General features: G+C 42.1%; 1 protein-coding gene across 1 annotated transcript in view; it reads right to left on the minus strand.

Moving 5' to 3' along the window:
* Positions 1-9,875: 9,875 nt before the first annotated feature.
* The window catches only part of LOC129718848 (uncharacterized), a 230,310-nt gene continuing 218,660 nt past the window's right edge, over positions 9,876-21,525 (minus strand). Inside the window, exons 7-8 of the mRNA XM_055669996.1 lie at positions 12,549-12,679; positions 9,876-12,483 (exon numbers count right to left, since the gene is read on the minus strand). Of these exons, the coding sequence (XP_055525971.1) occupies positions 12,226-12,483; positions 12,549-12,679 (389 nt within the window). The 3' untranslated portion in view covers positions 9,876-12,225. The remainder of the gene's footprint in view (positions 12,484-12,548; positions 12,680-21,525) is intronic.

Here is a 21,525-nt window from a genome sequence, read left to right on the forward strand (position 1 = left end):
AGGATCGATTGGAGTTGTAAATCGAATTTAGTGATTCCTGCTTGGGATTTAGTTTTTCGATGTGCATCTCCAATAACCCCTGCATGCTGATCAGTACCGACGCCTGCCGGTCCAGAACGTAGATCAAAGGAAGGAAGGAAAGGGGTGTTAGTTCGATACTTGTTGTTACTAGAGGCCGGATATACTCCTGCACACTCCACAAGCACCACGGGTATAGGAATTTTATGTTAGTTGTTTGTCGCGTTTCTTCTCTACATACGATAAAACTCTTGGCGGTATTTATGGGCCCTCGTCCACTAAGATATTTTTCGCGAACCTATCTTCTATGTATCTAAGACGTTTTGTTTCATTGATTTTAGGAGTACGACGGGAATAACGAGCTTTGTACTAATAGAGGAACTGACCGATCCAATTTTGAACCCAACGTGCACGCACTTTCCCGAGGTTAGTGGTGCGATCTTCGATATATGAACTCACGAAAGCGCGCCAGGTGCCAACATGTTTGAAACCTCATCATATTTGCAGTGACGGGATACAAGCGAATCGTGGAGGTTAAGTAATTTCGGTTACCTTACGTATCGTACGACTCTACGCGTTTCTGCTCATGAACACCTTAATTTACCCATTCAGGAATCAATGAGTAGCTTTATTTCGTAAGACGTTAAACTTTATTCGGAAACTGTAAGCCGACCGCAATTTTAGAGGATATAAGATCTACAACGCGTTTTTCTCTTGTAATATAATTTGGAATGAGCTAAGTATCCTAATGAAGCCCTTAAAATTCAAAAACAAAAAATTGCATCCAACAAGATTTAAACATTATTGAATTTAAAAAAATCAAGTGTATCAACATTTGTCCAAAAGCTAGGAAAATCATAAAAATAATAGGGTTAAATATGGTTAAATGACCGTAACCGATCAGAACTCTTCATGACAGATGAAGCACTTAGATATTTGTCGCGTGTGAATGATAGATGATCAAACTCTATTGTAAAACTATCAATTCGATCTTGTGAAAGTTAGCGTGTTCAAAGATTTATAGTAGCATATGAATATAGTAAAACCTACGACACGCTGAACCGCATTCGAGCCAATCTCCGCTTTTCAACCACATCAAGAAGTTCAATTTACTACCCCATGAAAACCAAAAAAATCTGTATTATTTCCAGAAAATCTGCAATCTGTATGCAGATATCTGTATGATAAATACGCAAGAAATCTGTATAAAAGCAGACAAATCTATATATGTGGCATCACTGGTCACAACTGAAATGATCTGCTATAATTTAGAACCAAACTGCATCGCCCGAAGGCAAACAAAGCCACCAATAGCTGTCAAACACAAGTGCGCGACGTCACCGTGCGATGGTCTATTTGCTGAACACACATTCTCATGTCAGCCTACTGCAACTTGCAAGTTGATGCAACGTAAAAAAAATCATGAACACATGAACGCGCTACCCAACACACACAGCAAGTGATCGAGAGAGAAAGAATCAGAAAATCGGCATCTTCGAAGGTGCCTCTGCGGTCGAAAGCAGCACAAAAGGCAGAAAAAAAAACAAATTCTCTCTCGCTCACATGCCGTTCAAATCGAATGGAAGAAAAGCTGTGTGCGTTAACATAGGTAGTCACAATTTCACTCTGATCCCGTTTCAAACACGACGTGAAATATCACCAAAACCAATACTTAGCTTCTGTTTCCTGTCTCTCCAGTTGCATTTTGCGAGCCAGCAACAGGAACCACAAATGCAAGAAAGCTTTGCACTTCGCTGCGCGCAAAGCTCAGCGGAAGATAAAAAAAAAACACACAAACCCAATCGATGTCAGTGGAAAGGACGTGTTGAACCTCATTCCTTCTTTACGGTTTCCATTCTCTTTTCACTAACACTACCGTTCACTACCGTTGGTAAAAATCAAAACGTACACGAATGGCGAACTATATCTTCTGTGCCAATTTACACTGCATAATCACTTCCATTTTTAATCTTCTAATTTTCACTCCACTCTAACTAATTTGTATCTTACACACGCGACACCCGATATACTTGAAAATTTACAACCTTTCATGACCTCTAGTGCGAAAATACACGTGAATTTTATTGGAAATTTACGGACCGATTCAATGGTACGTTTGTTTTATTGGCCATGTTGCCAGTCCTCCTTTAATATCTTGCTTCGAAAGATAAAAAAAATTCTGATGGCCGAAAAAGATTAACAGAAGAAATAACCCCAAATTGGGCTTAAGATTACTGGAATAGATCCTGAATCAAAATAATGAAAAAACACACACACAAAATGCGATTACTTTACGAACTAATTACATTTTTCGTCTTATGACTTACATTTTATGTTTTGTAAAGTGGGTAATGTATGTAATTTTACAATGATGCGAAAAATGAACGAGGCCGAAGGTATGACTTAGAGAAAAATGTCCTCATCCAGACGGGCCCCGGAAAGTTTTTTCCAAGCCTAAGTTACACCTTCTGCCCTTGTTCATTTTTCGGATCCTTGTAAAAAATTGTATGCATTGCCCACTTAACCAAACACAACATGAGCTTAGAACTGAGAAAAAAACTCATTTAGGAGTTAAGCAGGCTAAAATGTGTTCGAAATAGTAAAGCAAAAAAAAAAACAACAAGCAAACGGAAAAACATGGATGGATGGATAACTTTTTTGTCGAGGCTTTCAGCTGTCTAGCTGGTTCGCCTCTGGTATTACTTTTCTAAATTCAATAATTTTCGCAGTTTCCTTCCCTGGGTGTGTTCTGGTTGGATGAATAAGCTTTTTGATAGCTGTTGGAAGCCAGCTAGTCCGCTAGTTTGTTTTCCTGGTCTAAATCTTCCCGTAACGAAAAAATATATCTTAAAGTAGAAAAAGGCTAAAAAAAAACAAACTAAGTCGCACTCAAAATAGTGAAAACACTTCTATAGATCAAAAAGTAATTGTGAAACACGCATCTAAAAGCATAGAGACGTCAAAGATGTACTAAGTAAAATATAACGGAACAACTCATCTGAAGAAACAAAGATCATTTATGTAAACACGTTTCTAAAGACTAGAAGATGTCAAATAGATAAATGATATTAACTGGAGCTCAGTATGTAGAAAAAAAAATCTGCGTCCACTTGACTCTCCGCTTTCTACAATATTGCCCATTTTTTCCTAGCCGTTCATTGTTTTTTCCCGTAGTTTCTTAATAAACAAAGTAATATTTAAACCTAAATGCATTTTGACGCATGACTACCCTTTTACATATATCAAAGTATGGTTATTTTTTCAGGGTTAAGAAACAATGTAAACACTCACAGTGGCGAACACACTTCAAAAGGCCGGACAGAAAAATAATCGCAAAGTGAGCTCAGTGAGCATAAACTCAGTGAGCATAAACTATTTTTGAAGGCCATAAAAAGCCGAAAAATAAGACCAGAATATAATAAATATATACCTATATGATAAAATAAAATATAAATTAAATGTTTGTAGAGTTCGGAATAGGGAAAATATTTCTAAAGCATAATGAAACAATTGAGCTAAGAATAGCGAGAAACAACTCTAACAACCAAGAAAGATCCAAATGAAAAATGATCCCAACTTAACCCATGAAACAGTAAAGAACGCTTCTAATGGATAGAACAGGTAAAGAAGGGCAAAATGGGGAGGAAAAACCTTTTTGGAGGGGAAATTTGCAACCAAACCCCTGAGGTGATCAACCTCAGGAAGTGTGGGGTTGGTTTGAATCAGTGACCGGCCATCCAAAACCCCTCCAGTCTCCAGCCCATAATACTCCCCGGGACGACTGCTAAGTGCTAAGTATTGCTTCGGGGAGCGGCTATTATGCTTTGAGCAACCTCCTGTCTCTATAAGTTTCTTAGCTAATTAGCTAACTAACCTGGAGACTGGCCGTTAGCTAACACTCAGAGGCGACTCGTCCATAGGTGCAACCTGTGCATTGCACACGGGGATGCCAGACAAAAAATATATTTCAAGCGCAAATTTATATTTATATGTTATTGATTTTTAGTTTCACCTTCAACAGTAACAAATAGAATGACTTGTGTGATTACGTGGACATGATTGTGATTACTTCCACAAACTGCGATTCTCAGAATTTGTAGTTAAACAGGCAGATTCAAAAGCCACGAGTCGCCCCTGCTAACACTGGCGTGTTGGTGGTCAACCTGTCGCCTGCTTTGCTACTCTAGGACTATTCGAGAGGCGGCTGCACAAACCGCCCTCCAGATGTTCGAGTCTTCACACATCCTCTGAACTAGGTTGTCTGGAGTAGTATCTGGCCCGCTCATAACCATCATGTCGCTCCGCGCACGCGCAAAACGAGGCATCCAGGCACTCGGGGCACATGGGGGACTCCGCATGCCCGAACCTGTATAGGTACTGCCTGAAGCAACCATGACCCGACAGAATCTGTGTCAGGTGGAAGTTAACCTCCCCATGGCGTCTCCCGACCCATTCGCATACCACCGGAATAAGTCGGTGCGTCCATCTACCTTTCGTGGAGTTGGACCATTCCTGCTGCCGATATAGATATTCTGGTACCTCGTATGCCCCTTGTGTCACGTTGGTCGAAGCATTCTACGTCCTCCCTAATGGCTATGCTGATAGGCATCATGCCGGACAGGATACAGATTGCGTCGTATTATACTGCACGGAACGCACTCGCAACCCCTCAGGCACATGAGTCTGTAGGTACTTTCCAGTTTGCCACGATAACTGTTAGTACCTAGCGCAATAGCAGTTGAAGTCCTCTTGCAAGCATAGTTGACGTGGCTCTTATATGTGAGCTTATCGTCAACCATAACCCCCAAGAGCTTAAAAAATCGCTTTGAGCTGATGGTGCAGTCTCCGACTCTGACCACCGCCTGTTGCTCTGATTTGCGGTTATTCACAACTGTGACCTCCGTCTTATGATGCGCTAACTCCAGTTTCCTGGAGTGCATCCAGTCTTCGACCTTGCGTATACAGTGCGCGGCCGTCAACTCGACCTCCTCAATCGACTCGCCGTAGACCTGTAGCGTTATGTCGTCTGCAAAGCCGACGAGCTCAACTCCTACAGGGAACTTGAGTTTCAACACCCCGTCATACATGACATTCCACAGCACCGGTCCCAGGATAGAACCTTGCGGTACTCCTGCGGTAATTGGGACGAACTTATGACCCTCCTCCGTGTTGTAAACAAGTACTTGGTTCTAGAAGTGGTTTTCCAGAATCTTTTACAGCGACACCGGTACATGGATGCTACTGAGCGCAAGCGCAATGAAGTCCCAACTGGCGCTATTGAACGCATTCTTCACGTCAAGCGTGACGATTGCGCAATAGCGTATACCCCTTCTCTTGCGCTGGAGTGCTATCTCCGCCGTCTTGGTGACCACGATGAGTTCCTCATTCGTAACCCTAACCTTTCTCTCAATCTCGACACGGCTGTTGTCGCTCACGGATTGGATGTTCGGCAGGTTGGCCGACCATCCCTGGTCTGTGTCTGAGATACTAGAACGTCGGACGTGAGACTCGACTGCCGTAGGCCAAGGACTAGGCTCGTGGCGTGGAAAGAGTCCCCCGATGATACGCTCCAGCATCGCTGGTGATCGCTCTGCAGGCGCCAGCGCGCCTTTGGTCTTGGCCATTACAATCCTTTAGGCGTTACCCAACGGGTTCGTATTGGCACTCGCGCACAATCTATCAAAGCAGGCCCTCTTGCTTGCCTCAATCGCACTCTTTAGCGCCGATCTTGCAGAACCGATTGCTGCGCGGCGCTCAATCCTCTGTTCGTCTGTTCGCGCGCGCTGCATCCTCCGTCTTACACGGAGCATCGCACGCCCGCGATAGTACGGCAACTAGTTGTTCAGCAGTCGGGCGAAGCCAACTGCCTCCATTGCTTCTTCGAATACCTCGGCATCGAAATGCGATGTCTTCCAGCCGCGGACGGTGTGTGTTGGCTCTACCCGTCACTCTCCGCCTCGCGTTGTTTTCTACACTGTAACAAACCGACTGGTGGTCGCTATTGGTGTAGCCATCGTCTACCCTCCAGTTCGTGATCAGTCCTGGGCTGGAGAACGTCACATCGATGATCGACTCCGCACCATTTCTGCTAAATGTACATTTGGTCCCAACGTTGGCCAGATCTATGTTGAGTTTTGCCAAAGCCTCCAACAGGATCTGACCCCTCTGGTTCATAGTGCGACTTCCCCACTCAACAGCCCAAGCGTTGAAATCGCCCGCCCCCACCAACGGCGTTGGGCCCGTTAGCTCCATGGATAGCTGGTCGATCATCTGAATGAACCTTTCGGTAGACTAACGTGGCGGAGCATAGACACTGCAGTAGAACACTCAGTTTACCTTGGCAACCGCGTACCCTTCGTTTGAGGTGGAAACAACCTCCTGAACCGGGAATCTGCTTGTCGTCCATACGGCGTTACCGTTTCCGGGAGGAATGCGGACTCCTGATACGATGGCGATGTTCGACAGCGACTCAGTGACTGCTTGGTATAGTAGCTGCTGAGCCGCATGGCAGTGGTTCAGGTTCAGTTGCGTTACTCTTATGCCCGTGGTTTCGCAGCCGGCTTACCAGCTGGGCCCCTGGGGCCTCCTATAAAGTGTTGGCGTCCCGTTTTCCGGAACACACCATGCACTTGGGAGACTCCCCGCAGTCCTTCGCTTTATGGCCTGCACCACCGCAACGTCTGCATAACTGGCTCCTGTCGGGTCCCTTGCAGGTCCAGGACTTATGTCCTCCCTCAAAGCACCGGAAGCAAAGGTCCGGTTGTTGGAGTATACCCAGAGGGAATACCGACCAGCCGACCTTTAGCTTGCCTTCCTTTAGTGCCAGGTTTGCATCTGCCGATGCTAAACGGAAGGTGGCCACATGGGTCCCTGCTGGACCCTTCCGGAGGCGGATTGACGCAGTGACCACCTCCACCCCGCACTTCTCTTTGAGGGGTTGTGCAACGTCGCATCCCTCGGTGATTTCATCCAGGTTTTTAAACTGGGGTGTCACCTCCGAGGTGAGTGCCCGAATCTGCACCTCTTTGCCAAGCATTGCTCGGCTACCGCCTTGTAGGAAGCGCCCTTGTTCTCCGCATCCTTTCGGAGCTCAAGGATCATCTCGCCAGTGCAAGATCGACGGATGGTCCGCACATCCGCCCCTAAATCCTTGAGCTGAGTTTCACTCCTTATTTTCTTCAAGACTTCTGCGTACTTAGACCCGTCAGTCTTGAGTATGAGGGTGCCCCCCCTGCTTCTCGCCTTTTTGACATTTGGCGAACGTTTTGTCGCCGCTTCGTCCTGGCGCTTTTTACCATCCTTTCGCCCTTTCCCTACTACGGTAACCCATGGATTTCCCGCAGTCGCCGCACCGGTCGATGTTCTGGACTTTGAGCCTGTTGGTGTGCTAGATCGTGAGGCCAGCTCCACCAACCGCTTTTTCACATTATCGAGGGCCGCTTCCCCCGGGGACTGCCTCGTTCGCTTACCGACCTGGCCCGTAGAGCAGATCGCGGCGAATGAGGGCAGACTGATGAACCTGCTTAGATTCAGTTGCCCTCCTGGTCCTCGCCCCCTTTTCGGAGGCTTCAACCCGAGCCACAAGTTCGGCGTGCTCCTTTTGAGCTTCGTCGATGGTAGCCCGAGGCAGGAGAAGGCCCTGCTTCAGATCCCTGGACATATTGCTCCTATTCGCCGCGAACTCGATGATAGCATCGAGCTGTTCGGAAAGCGCTACCTACTCCTGCCTAATTCCCACCAGGCAATGAACTCGGAACGTACCGAAAGGCCTGTCAGGTTTTATGAGACGGAGACCCCTGCACCGGGTACCACCTCGCCGTTTCAAGCCGTTGTCACACGACTTTACTAAGGGAGCTCGATGCAGGTGCGAGCCCGAGGACGTGGTACCATTACGAAATCCAACTCATATCCATTAACTATCCATTAGTCCCAATGGACGAGTTAGTGCATTTGGGTGATGGAAGCGGCTCTATTCGCTCCGTCAGAGGTGCTTTCGGGCACTTCTGGCTTTTGTGAGGAATCGACTGTCCCTGGTTCGACCCTCACCACCCCTAGGCTACCTCCCGCTGCTGGTCCGGGACTGTTAGGTACTGTCAGTGGTCGCACATGCATTGAGTGTCCTCGACGATCGCCACACGTCGACCCGTGGTGGCATACAGCTCTGTGTGTGTGTGTGTGTTTGTGTGTGTGTGCAACTTTTTATTCTCACTTACTTTTCTCAGAGGTGGCTGAACCAATTTTAATGAAATCAGATACAAATGAAAGTTCTAAGACCCTATCATATTTTATTGTAATCGGATTTTTAGTTGAGATGTTATGTATCAAAATGTAAAAATTGTGAAACATCATTATCTCAGAAACTACACAACCGTTTTGAACAAAATGGTTTCAAATGAACGGGCTACCTGAAATACCCTTAACTTTTGAATTTTATAAAGATTAAACTTGTGGTTCAAAATATCTAAAAAGAAACGTGTTCTGAAGATTGTTTAATCTCACTCATGTTTCTCAGAGATAGCTGAATCGATTTTTATAAAATCAGTGTCAAATTAAAGAGTCATTTTTTACTCTAAATCTTTTCCGAAGACAGTATTGCTTTAAAATGTAACGTTTACGAGAAAATTACTTTTGACCACCTTTTTTTCATTTCTGGACCACAGTGCGACGTTGACCAGCATCGTCCGGTTCCACATAAACATCCCGCGGTTTCAGAGCGCCACATCGGTAAAAGTTTGGGGACCAAAATATAACATGTTTAATGGTTGCTGAACGGTTTATTGAATAAATAGTTGATTGTTATCATTTATTGTTATTCCAATCTGTTTATGAAACAGTTGTGGAAAACTTCGAAAATGACCACCAACGTGGATAGGATCACTACGAGCATTTATGATTGAAATTACATCAAAAACTTATTTTCAAAGAGCACATTGAGAGTGTACAAGCCAAGTGCATCAAATATACGAGATGTTTATATCCTCTCATCAACAGGAATTCTACACTTTGTTTAAAGAACAAACTTTTGATTTACAAACAAATTTTTAGACCAGCAATGCTTTATGCTGTAACGATCTGGTCAAATTGCTGTTCAGCAAGGAAGAAAACGCTTCAAAGGATTCAGAATAAAACTTTGAAAATGATTTTGAAGCGTCCTCCATGGTTTAGTACCCTCGAATTACATAGACTTACTGGTGTTGAAACATTTGAAGCTATGTCAAATAAACTTATTAACAATTTTCGACAAAAATCGTTGCAATCCTCAATTGCTACGATAAGCTCTCTTTATAGCCAATAAGTTAGTTGTAAGTTTACTTCCCCTTTTCTGACAAGTAGGTTTAAATCACTACTAATGATAAGTCCTAATTGCGAAAGCAAACAAATCCTAACAATTGAAATTACAAATTTCTAACAGTGATGAGAAGTCGCCATTTGTGATTGGACACACATACTCATTATTTATTCATATTTATCATAAATACTTAAGCTACTAACAAATCCCCCCCTTGAAAAAAAAAACTGTTTGGTTTACACTTGTAAAGACTTCGTCTCGTAACGATAATTTGAAGGTAGTAATTTGTACTTACCCTTTAACTCAAGTGTTGCAATATTACTCCAAAATAGAAGATTTAGTTTAGCGATAAACTCGACGGTGATAAAATTCTAAAAAAGTTCATAAAACAAACAGTTGCTAAATATCAACACCGTTGATACTCACCTCAGCCTCCAGCATCCATTTTGACAACAAGACTATAAAATCCTTTTTTTTTTCAGGTCGACTCCAAGTTAATGCTTTCACAACTACAATTGCACTGCAACTGGGCGTATCGAACCCCGATTGCCAAGCAACGCTTGAGTAGTTTTGGTTTTTTCAAAGTGATTTATTTCCTTCCTTTAGTATCATTTTCTCGTGTGTTTGTTTTCTTCTCTCTCGTTCTAATTACTTCCGGTTGTTTTGTTGTATTCGTTTTTCTTCTTCTTCTTCTTCTTCTCCTCATTCTTCTTCGTTTAACGTTTAGGTTCCTGTCCTGGCTCGCTAGAGTTTGCTTCCGCCCCACCAACACCAAGTTTTTGTTTGGGTTTTGCGTGCTTTGCTACTGCCCGTTCGCTTTTCGATCTAGCTCTTGCTCTCGTTTTGTCTCTCTCTCTCTCTTTCTCTTCATCTTGGTTTACTTGGATTTGCAGTTTAGTACGAAAATATATACGATTATTTTCTTTTTGTTTGTTTTTTTATTTAATCTTTGTATTGTTTCAATAAATATGATAATATAGTTACTCTTAAATAGGTTTTCTTTTTTTATCTCCTTTCGATTAACTTTTTACTCATGATTCACTAGGTGTATTTTTATTATTTGTGTTTGTGTTTTTTTCTTGCAAATATTCGTCGGATTCAAACTAGTCGCTGATGTTTACTTGTCCATGTTTTTTTGCTTCTTCTTCTTCCCTTTAGTAATGTGTATGTTATTTACGCTTAATAGTATAGTTTTTTTATAATGCTAGAAGAGAATTTGCTTTACTTTTGTTTTTTTCTTGCTAAAACTGTGTGTGTTTATATGTGAGTAGTGACCGGTTTTGAGTTGCGCGTTGCGTTTTTTCGTTCGTCGCAGTTACGCAGTAGGTTTAATGAGTTGTTCATCAGTGCACACACACATACTATGACCGTTTTATTGCCTGTTGTTGTTACTGTTGCTGCTATTTCGAGAGTAAAGAGTTCGTATCTTTCGGGCTATCGTTTTTTTTTTTGTTTGCTTGAGTGTGTTTTTGTCACAAAGAAAAACGGAGAGCAACGTGGCTGCGGCGTGCGGGCGGCGAATGCATGATACTTGTTTACTAACTGTTCGAGCTTGTTTTTTGTTTATCTAGGTTTTTTGTTTGATAGCACATAAAGCATGCCATTAGTTTTGTTTTGTTTTAGACTATTTCGACACTTTAAACATTTTATTTTTTTTTTGCTCCAACTAACAATAATCACGTGGTTCTGTTTATGTACGATTTTTTTTGTCTGATCATTTACTAAGGTGATTTTTTTTGTTGACCGGCGGCTACTGTGTGTGTGTATTTACCTTTAATCATTTTTATTTCTGTTTCTGAACTATCGTTTTTATCCTCTTTCAATGAAAATAGAATGACAAGCTAGATCTACTAACTGTTTACTCAGAAGTTCCTAAATAATATTATACACAGTTATGGTCTGGTTAAAAGTGAACCGGCTCTCGAGTTTTCCAACAAATCTGAATCATTCCTTCCAGAGCATTAACAAATTACCGCTTCACGGCATGTCCCTAACTGAGGCTCCCTTGGGAGTATGGATTATGCATTACAGAGTACAGAATAGGTATGGTAAAAATTTACATTTACAACATGCCGAATCCACGTGTGTCTACAAACCGAACTGACCTGACAGAAAGTTGTCTATACACAAAAAAAGTTGGATCTTATGCCATCCGCTGTTCCGTAAGCTAACACTGAACCTAGCCGTGTTTAAACAATAATTCGAATACATAATATAATGATATATACTACCATTGCTGTTGGTTTCTGCTTCACTTAGCTGCGTTTAGAATAGTACATATATAAATAATAGTAGAAGAAACTGAGTCCGGTTAATTAAAAACCCTACGTATAAAACATGGTCTTCCGAATCCGCTCAACTTTTGTTCCTTTCCCGCGGTATCTCATTCCCGCTTAGAAGCGGGTCTACCAAAGGAAAAAAACTCCAACCTCTGCTACTAACCACCGCACATTATTTGTCCTAATTTACAATTAATTATTACATATATCGTTTTACAGATACACAAAGATACATAAACTGTACTGCTTTTGCCTTACTCTCATCACCACTCGAACTAGGATTCTCTATCACACGATATAAACCTCTTCTGCTGACTTTCCGCTCTCTAAATAAAATAACTTGAATACACTTATAGAATTACAGAAAAAATGACATTTTGCTTGCGGTCCATCATCATTCTAACCTAACCCACGGTTTCACTTTTTTTTGTTTCAGTTACTAATGAGAATGTGTATAAAATCAAGTCACTTATACAGAACAAACAAACAAACGAACATAAAAACAGTACTTAAGAGATATAAAAAAACAATAGGTTTAAAAATTATAAAAAAAACTCTTCTCATAATCTCTCACGCGAACTTTCTCTCTCTCTCTCTCACACACACACACATAGACAACCAATCACGCGCCCGTGGCGATTACTGTATTACACAGCAGGCGCACTTTTTCTTCTTCTTCTCGTCGATGACCACGTGCGACGCGGACTGGGGCCCCGGTATCACCTGATTGCTGACCTGGGTTTGTTGCTGCTGCTGCTGACCCGTCGCTCCATTTTTCTGTGGCGATGTTGCTGTTTGCGCTGCCGTTGCTCCGGTGTTCTTGTCTCCGGCACCACCCTTCTGGGGGGACGATTTCGTGCCATTTGGCTGCTGCTGGCTGCTCTGGAGTTGCGTCGACTTAAATAAAAGCAGAAATTAGATTGGTATAAAGCGTAAAAGTTAAGTGTTAGAAGGACTCTTACTTCGAGCTTGGTTGCAACGCCGTCCACTACCGTACTGCCACCGTTTTCCGTCGGGTAGTCGCTGCTGTTGTCCTTTGGTGCGCTACCGTTCAGCAGACTCTGGTCACCGGTTGGTGTGATTGGTTTGCCACCTGTGGAGGAAAGGAGAAAGTTCGATTATAGTAGCCATTGATATTATTATTTTGATATAGAAACTATATTGACACTTAGAACAAAATTTTTTTTTGCGTTTCTTAGATTTTTCAATTTTCTTTTGTATTTTCATCTATTTTTGTTTCAGAATTTGCAACAACTTCTAAAACGATAGAAATTTCATATTTTATTATCATCGTGTTAATTTTCTGTTTTTTTTTTACCTCAGAAGCGTTTTGATTAATTTTGAGATAATTTCTTTGCAGTTTTTCGTCATTCCGAGTTCCACCTGGAGTAATTTTCTTTTTTGATCTTTTCAAATATTTAGACACTTTGATTTTCTGCTCAATCTTTTTTTTACGTAGAGCTCCGTTTTTCTTTATCCTTTCGCATAGGGGAGTAAATAAGAAATTTATTTACAGACAGGGAAAGAAATTTGTCTCTTTTATAATGCCTATAAGTCGGTTTGTTTCATCCGATTTCCTTCATTCTTACAACAATCAGTTGAGAAAATTATACACGAATCCGCCCAAACGTAGAAAATTGCTTCTTGATTATGCGAACTAAACTTTGTAGAAACGAAAATTACGTCTATTGATTGGTCGCTTGCTAGCTTTCCCTAAAAAGGTCGACAGAATAGTATACCTAGTTAGCTGTAGCGTAGCGGATTGCGCTAGTATTAGCTGACTTTTCGAAATTGCTTTCGGCTTAAACAAATATCTTGCCAGTTGGTCACATATTTCACCAGCAACGTGGTAGCAGCAAATGTTTTGAATTCGAGCTTCGATTTGTTTTGGCAACGAGACAAGCAGGCATTCAGTGCTCGATCCTGAAAATCAAAATCTGCCGCGGCCGTTTAATTTTCTAAATGTGAAAAGGTAATGAAACGAGAAATTGAAAATTAATCATTTTTTCGAAAGATCTCAAGTGCTAATTTGATTTAAACTTTGAAGTAAATGCTTTCTCATTCTGTTAAGTGAGTGATATTTACTTTTTTAATCCTTTTTTAAACTTTTACACTTCATTTAAAATGTACATTTAACAAAGACGGTTATGTCGAATCTACAGCAATGATTTGAACTCGATTTATAAACCACTGTTGTTATATGATACAATGGGCAAAAGGGAGCAAAAGAATTTGCTTGTCATTTCAAGCCGCAATACGATACGGGTTATGATATTCCGTGCGTAAAAGTACCAAAGGTCTTTTGCCGCTGGTTACAAAAGGAAATGCGAATTATTGAATTTTTCATCTTGTGAAGATGAGAGAATGTAAAACTTGATAAAAAGGCGGAGCCTATTTCGAAGCGCTATTTGGCCTTAAAGGAGTGCCTCTGATTAAACTAATTACATTCTTTTGGTAGATGGTGGGACGGACGGACGCACAAATGAAAAAAAGCTGGCCGAAAGTCGTTTTCTCGCGAACGTTACATTTCAAGGCAATGGTGTCTTCGGAAATTTTTTAGAGTGAAAAAATACCGTGCTTTGAAACTCAACAGATTCGTGATGAATCCTCCTAAAAGTGAGTTAATTTTTGACCACCGCCTTGTTTTTGTAAGATTTAGACCACTGCGACCATTATTTTAATCTTTTGTGGTAACCACCGTCTGAGGAAAAAAAATTTTCAAAATAACATAACAACAAACTTTGCTGAAGACACTAGAAACCTATTACTCAAAGTTACTGAGCTATATGATTACGTTCAATTATGTTTAAATAAAAAGGTTTTTGTCGTTACCATTTTTATTTTATACCACATACCATACTGTTGATATTATCCCTGAACTCTTAAAACAACTTAAGATCTTCATTTTTTATAAGTTACAGCGAACTTTATTTCATAATAATGAGGTTTCTTTCAATTTTTCTTGCGAGAATAGTCACTTTTGACCAGTAATCCTCGATTTTCTACCTTTTTCTATTACATTCCACGGCAATATCACCATCAATAGAATTGTTCAAATGTACTACACATACGGCATTTAAAATTCCTTGCAGAATTTGCAGAAACTTGTGAAATCTATGAAGTAGAAACGGAGCTTTGCTGCTGTTTTGAAAGTTCAGTGAGAATATCGAAAGTATAGTGGTGTAAAATTAAGAATGAAGAAACGGCAAAACTCTTTTTTTTTTTTTAAACATAATTGAACATAACCAGATATCTCAGTACGATTTGAAAATAGGTTCCTAGTGTCGTCAGCAAAGATTTTTATTATGATATTTTGGACAACTTTGTCAAAGACGGTGGTCAAAAAACTCGATTTTTCGTGAAAATATTTTCTCAACTCGTTTGTGGGGAAACTTATCGCGGATCTGTTATAATCCAAAGAAGTTTCATTTTCACTCTAGAACTTTTTCGAAGATAGGCTTGTTCTGAAACGTAACGTTCGTGAGAAAATAACTTTTGACCAACTTTTCTCATTTCTGGACCACAGTGGGACGTTTTATTGGCAGTAGCGTAGCGGGTCGTGGCAGTATGAGCTGGCTTTCTAAATTGGTCACATGTCTCGGTAGCAGCGCGGTTTTTTCAGTGTGTATTTTCAGATTGCCTTATTCCCCCATTGTAAACAGCACAAAGGTGCGACTAACATCATATCCAATTTTAAACAGTAAACTGCCCTTCTAAAGGCAAATTAACAGGTGAATAAAGATCAATATTTTTCTTAGAAAGGTCTGAACTGATGTTACGGATATCCGCATCCGCAAATGCGGAACATCCGCACGAAAATTAACATCCGCATTCGCATCCGCATCGTATCATGCGGATATTGAAAAAAAAATCGCTTCATAAGATTTTGTAGAAAATTTTCCTATGTGTATTTACTGGTGGCTTAAATAACTTTTGCACTGGGGAGGAACATGGTCATGTGAAATAAGCAAAATAAAACACAAGGGATGCTACGAATAGCCGCATCCGCATCCGCGCAAGCGGAACGTCCGCATGAATATTGACATCCGCATCTTCATCTGCATCCGTAGTCACATATCCGCATCCGCATCTGCCGATGTCTGAAAAATCACATCCGTAACATCCCTGGATCACAGACAAATATTTCGTACTCGAGCACGGCACAAATCGTGCAAATTGTTTTTTACTCCAAGTAGTGCATTACTACTTCGAAATGTTGTATTTTTCGCGTTCAAAATTCCAGCGTGTTTTAAACGAAGAGTCTCTTGATTTGAGTACACAATAGTAGACTTTATGACTCACTCTCAACAATGCATATGTTAGTAGTGTGCGTAGTTCTACGTCAGTTTTGCGGTCGTATCTTGGATGTAACCTTCTGCTTTTTTCACTTATCTTGTAATTTTATTATTAAATTTGAAAATATTTGATCCGTTAAACATTCATAACATTTAAGATTCCTGTTTTCACTTTGGAAATTTTTGATATAATTGCCCCAATGATTGACATATTCCATATTTTTTGCTACCATTTTTTTTTATATCGTTGGTATTCTGACATACGTTTTTTTCGTTTTTCTTTTTTTGCTCCACTTTTTAAAACTTTTAGCCTTCCCAAAATTTTGATTCTTTTTTGTTTTTTGTTTACCTTTGTTTGGTCAATGGCTGGACAGTTGTCACTTTTTTCCTGTATGGGCTTATTATTGCGACTAGAAAAATTGATTCTATGTGATTTTCCCCGGATGTATGCTGTATGCCACACTGAGACTCAGTGATATGATATTTTACCCTTCCAATTCTGTCAAGTATCGATCCAGTCGACAAAAGAGAAAAAATATGCGATCCCAAAGCTCAAAATAGTTGCCCTAGTGAGATTGTAGCCATTTCTGTGCATTTTGGAGCCCCTAGTGTGCGTCAAAGTGCGTCAGTTATTGCTTGCCGGGCTAGTCGCTTTAACAATATGTTTGCGAGAAAACTCTTTTAGGTCTCGGTTCAATTTTTACTCCAGTTTGGGTTCTAGAGCCAAAACTGTGTTGACCAACTTCCTGGACTAGGTGTTCTTCTGGACGATTTTATAATAAAAGGGATTTACTTGACAAGAGTTAGTCACAGTGTTATACAGTTTAGTGAGAAGGAAGGGTGAATGGGGAGCCTTAGAATTAACCCATGCTTGTGTTTTGCGGCATCGAACGGCCCTAATTGTATTTAGATTCCAACCCACGACAATCCGTTAGCCAAAGCGAGTTCTGTAACCTTGCGGCTACGCCCCTCTGTTTAGCATTTCCTATGTCAACCTGACTGAGAAGGGGGGTCGTATGCGACTGTGTTCCCATGTAAGAAGCGGTGTGCAACAGCATGTGACCCGTAGCGGGCCGCTGAATCATGGAATGTGGTGTCTCGTCAACCAGATTCAAGACGGCGTCCATGTCGCGAGTCTAGGTATCGCAACCCTGGTAAGGCAGTCCAGATATTTTTTCCCTGTGCGGATTCACCACTGCGACCAGAGATAATTGATCTAATGTACGAAGAGTACCACAGTGCGAGAAGTGTTGGGTACTACAGCGACGGTTGACGGTCAAACAACGGATGAGAAGAACCGCGCCATGTTCACTACGGCTGTAACACTTCAGCGGAGGGAGATACCAAGCAATTAAAACCACTGAGAAGAGACTGACTCTCCGGAAGAAACGTCAGTATTGGGAGCGTGTTCTTGTGGAGGCGGAGGGTTGCTACTATAGGCACGATGCGAGAAGCTTTTGCAAGAAGATTAACGAAATCAGGTACCGAAACGTGTCCGATAGGGAGAGGAACCCGATTACCGATAAATCGGAGGTGGTCAGGCGTTGGAAATAATATTTTATCAGGCGGTTGAACTGGGTTTCAAATGGTGAGTTGCCAACCTGGAAGGAGCGTCAAACATAGCTTCGGTCCTCACACGTTCCTATCTCACACCTCCACTGCCGGTTGAAAAAAACTCAAAACAGCGCCTGATCTTCATGTTAGGAGCGGCTGATCAACCTCCTGGTGTCAGCGTGGGACTCTAAACAGAGCTGACACGATGGTCCCCCGGCGAGACAGAGGATTGAGGGAGGCCCAACGAGCCGCCCCGGAAAACAACATGTTACAAACAACGTAAAAGATTATACGGATCGGAACAATCGGCACAGACCTAGGCGACGAAATAAGTACTACGATTGGAAACTCGGTACATGGAACTGCAAATCGCTCTCCAGGATGCGACATCTACGATGAGCTGAATCCACGATGAGCTGAATCCACGAAACTTCGAAGTCGTAACGCTGCAGGAACTTTGTTGGACTCTGGACTTCTGTTCTGTATGGTAGCGGGTACCGCCAGCGAGCTGGGAACCGGCTTTGTAGTACTGGGCAGGATGCGCCAATGCGTGATGGGGTGGCAGCCGATCAACGCAAAGATGTGCAAGTTGAGAATAAAGGGTCAGTTCTTTAACTACAGCATCTCGTGCACTGTCCACATGAAGGAAGACCCGACGATGAGAAGGAAGCGTTCTACGCGCAGCTGAAACAGGTCCGCGACGGGAAGTTAAAGTCGTCATCATGCTTGTCATTCTCCTCAGTATGTGGAAAGAGCGGAGAAAAAATTCACCGTGCTCTTCCCTTTCAGTATGTGCCTGCGTGTAGCAAATGCTTTCACCACACTGCTTCTTTCTTCACTCCAAAGTGTCTCAACCAACTTACAGAGAGACAAACACACTTCCAGCTCACCCCACATCTGATAGAAACAAGATAGGTGAATCACTCTACAGAGAAAACGTAAAAGTACACCACAGTGTCCACTGTAGTCCGGAAAGTGAAAAAAAACCTACCGGGAAAAAGTGTAGTCCTCGTGTTGCTACACCACGAAAACGAATTCAACCAGGGTAAACTCGACCGGCACGAGCAACGCAGTCTATTTTTTTTCTCCCAATCTGTTTTCCTCTTCTGCCATGCTCAAGAAACAAACTGTAAAATGCACCGCAGATAGCTCTGCTGTGTAATTATTGTGCACGATGTCCATACGTGTGAGAAAGTACACCATAGTTCATTGTCTCGCAAGAGAGAGATTCCAGATTTCACCGCGGTGCTGTCAGGAGGCTCAGCGGATAAAAATCGTCTGTCGCTCTCTTCTAGCATGTGCGTTGATTTGCTCTTTAGTGTGAGAGCAGTTGTTTTCGCAGTGCAAGATGTTCTCCTGCACTCTAGAGAAAAGACAAGCATGGTCGTCATCGGGGCTATGAATGCTAAGGTAGGACGGGAGGCAATGCACAGACCGGTAGTCGGACCAGATAGCCTGCACGTTGTGTCTAATGATAACGGCAATCAGTGCGTAAACTTTGCGGCCTCCCGTCCCATGGCGAAATACCTTCTTTTCCCGCAACTATATCCACGAATCCACCTGGAGATCACCCGACAACAGACAGAAAATCAAATCGACCACGTATTAACCCTCTAGTGCCCAGTGCCGCCTTTAGACGGTCTTCAGTTGAATCTCTGAAAAGCTTCAATAAATGTTTATAAAAATTCATAGTGATTTTTTTGAAGTCCATCTGAAAATTAACTTGGGCACTAGAGGGTTAATCAACGGTAGGGTCTTCTCCGACATCATCAACGAATATAAATTCAGACTACCTAGTAGCTATGTACATGTGCTCAAGACTATCGACTATCGCAGCTGAAGACGAACGTCACGACCAAATATCGAGCGTTACCGCGGGAAGAGCAGCTTGGCGCAGGTACTCTTGAAGATGGCTGAGGCAGCACCCGATCCGCCATAGGTAGCACTACTGTTGCGTTACTAGGAACAAGGGTTCCGAATCATAGAAATGACTGGTTTGAAGGCGAATGCAAACAGTTAGTCGAGGAAAAGAATGCAGCACGGGCGAGAACAATACCGACGGGAACAGAACAGTCAAAACGCAGTCTTTTAGAAGAAGAAGCCGACAATATCGACATTGAGGCTCGGACCTTTGTGAAGATGGCGGATACGTACATCGAACTACAGGCCGAAGCCAAATGAATTGGACTACAAGAAAGTACAAGAAAAAAGGGGTTCTCGAAAAGACAGTGCAACTTCCCACCCCGAGTCTAATTTGGTGATGATGTAATCGAGGTAGTCGACGAGCTCGTGTACCTGGGCTCACTGGTAACTGTCGACAACGATACCAGCAGAGAAACTCATCGACGCATTATGGCAGACAATCGCGCATACTTTGGTCTCTGGAAGACGCTCCGATCGAGTAGATTTCGGACCGGTAGCCCTCTACAGCTTGATGCCTGTGAAGGACCAACGCGCCCTTGCGGTCTTCTAGCGGAAGGTGTTGCGTACCGTCTTCGGTGGATTGCAGATAGAGAGCGGAACGTGGAGAAGGCGAATGAACCACGAACTACAGAAACTGCTTGGGAAGCCATCTATCGTTCACACTACCAAGATTGGCAGATTGCGGTTGGCTGGGCAAGTCGTAAGGATGTCGGACAAAGGCCTGGTAAAGATGGTTCTTGAAACACAAGGTGGGTCGATCATTCATCAGAGAATATCGATATCATTAATATTAACCGTAGAGCAGTCGAAGAGGCCTTCGAACCTTTCAAGAGGGAAGCTACAGGATAGGGCATGTCACAAACTCTGTCGAATGTGTACATGGTGGCTGCGGTAGTGATAGAGAGGAAATCATTTGAAGTAGTCGGCGAATTTATTTACCTGCGTATCAATGAGGAAAAGGTAGCCGTTAGCGGATAGAACACGTCAAGAATCCCGATAGAGGCCGTCGATTTCGACGTAGCCTCCACACTTATTACATGTGTGCTGCCGACGAGGATGCCCGATTTTCCGATTTAAATTTTCGATAATGTCATGAGAATTTCCGATAGTTTCAGGTTCAGTTTTGCTCTCTGTCCTATGTTTCCTGTTTCTGCATTCTTATTACAGTTTTTAGTGATGTGTCTCATTCTTTGCTTCATGATTCTGATTTTTGCTTTTTCTTTTTTTTTTGCATTCATCCTTTTGCTTACCTCTTGCTGAGAGGAGCTGGCATCGCTGGCGACGTGTGTAGACGCTTTATTTATTGTGTCCGTGGTAATCGCGTTTTATTGTGGTATATAGCACGATAAATTGTGAATTTCGTGTGGTAATTGTGGGTAAAAGTGTTTCGAGTGTTATAACAGTGTTTTAAAAGTGATTTGGAAGTAAAACGATCTGGAAATTTAAAGTTTTATTGCCGTTTTTTTCACAATTTGTCGCCTAGCAAATGGCTGCTTTTAAAGCGCAGTGTTGTGTTGGTGACTTTCCTTTGATACGGTAGTGTGCAAGCTTACTCTCCGCCGACGGCACGATCTGCTGAGAGGCAGAAACTGAGAGAGCGACAGTTGTAACCAAAGAAACAAGTCCTATACTTGTTTGCGTGCGAGCGGAGGCATGTTTGGTTTGCTGAAAGCTGATTCAATGGCTAAGATAAGTGCATACATTTACAGACATGTTTGTTTATTTATAAATGACTCGAAGGTAGTAGTTTTCACCGACAAGAATCAAATTGTTTTTTTTCTATATTTCGTGTTGTAGCGTGTGCAGTATAGTATGAGTTTTTTAGCGATGAATTTGTGCGTCATTTAATGGCGAATTCATCTTTCATGTGTGCTACCACAGCGTAGCATTTTCGTACTGTTCTGTCATTCATTCATGCACCGCTTGAAAAGGTGTACCACACGATTGCTGTTTATCTATTTTGCGATATTTCCCAATGTTAAAAATGTCTTGAATTTTTGAACTGAAATATATCTGATGACCATGTTTTAATGTCCATTGTCTTTCCTTTTCTATTTATGACTTCACTAGCTTTTGAATAATTATTTTTACGCCATAGCTAAGTTTTGTTAAATATGCTAAATTTTTATAGGCGCAGATCCAAAACGGTGAAATGAATAATAATTGT

This window comes from Wyeomyia smithii, chromosome 1 (genome assembly GCF_029784165.1).
Source record: "Wyeomyia smithii strain HCP4-BCI-WySm-NY-G18 chromosome 1, ASM2978416v1, whole genome shotgun sequence".
Classification (NCBI taxonomy): Eukaryota; Metazoa; Arthropoda; class Insecta; order Diptera; family Culicidae; genus Wyeomyia; species Wyeomyia smithii.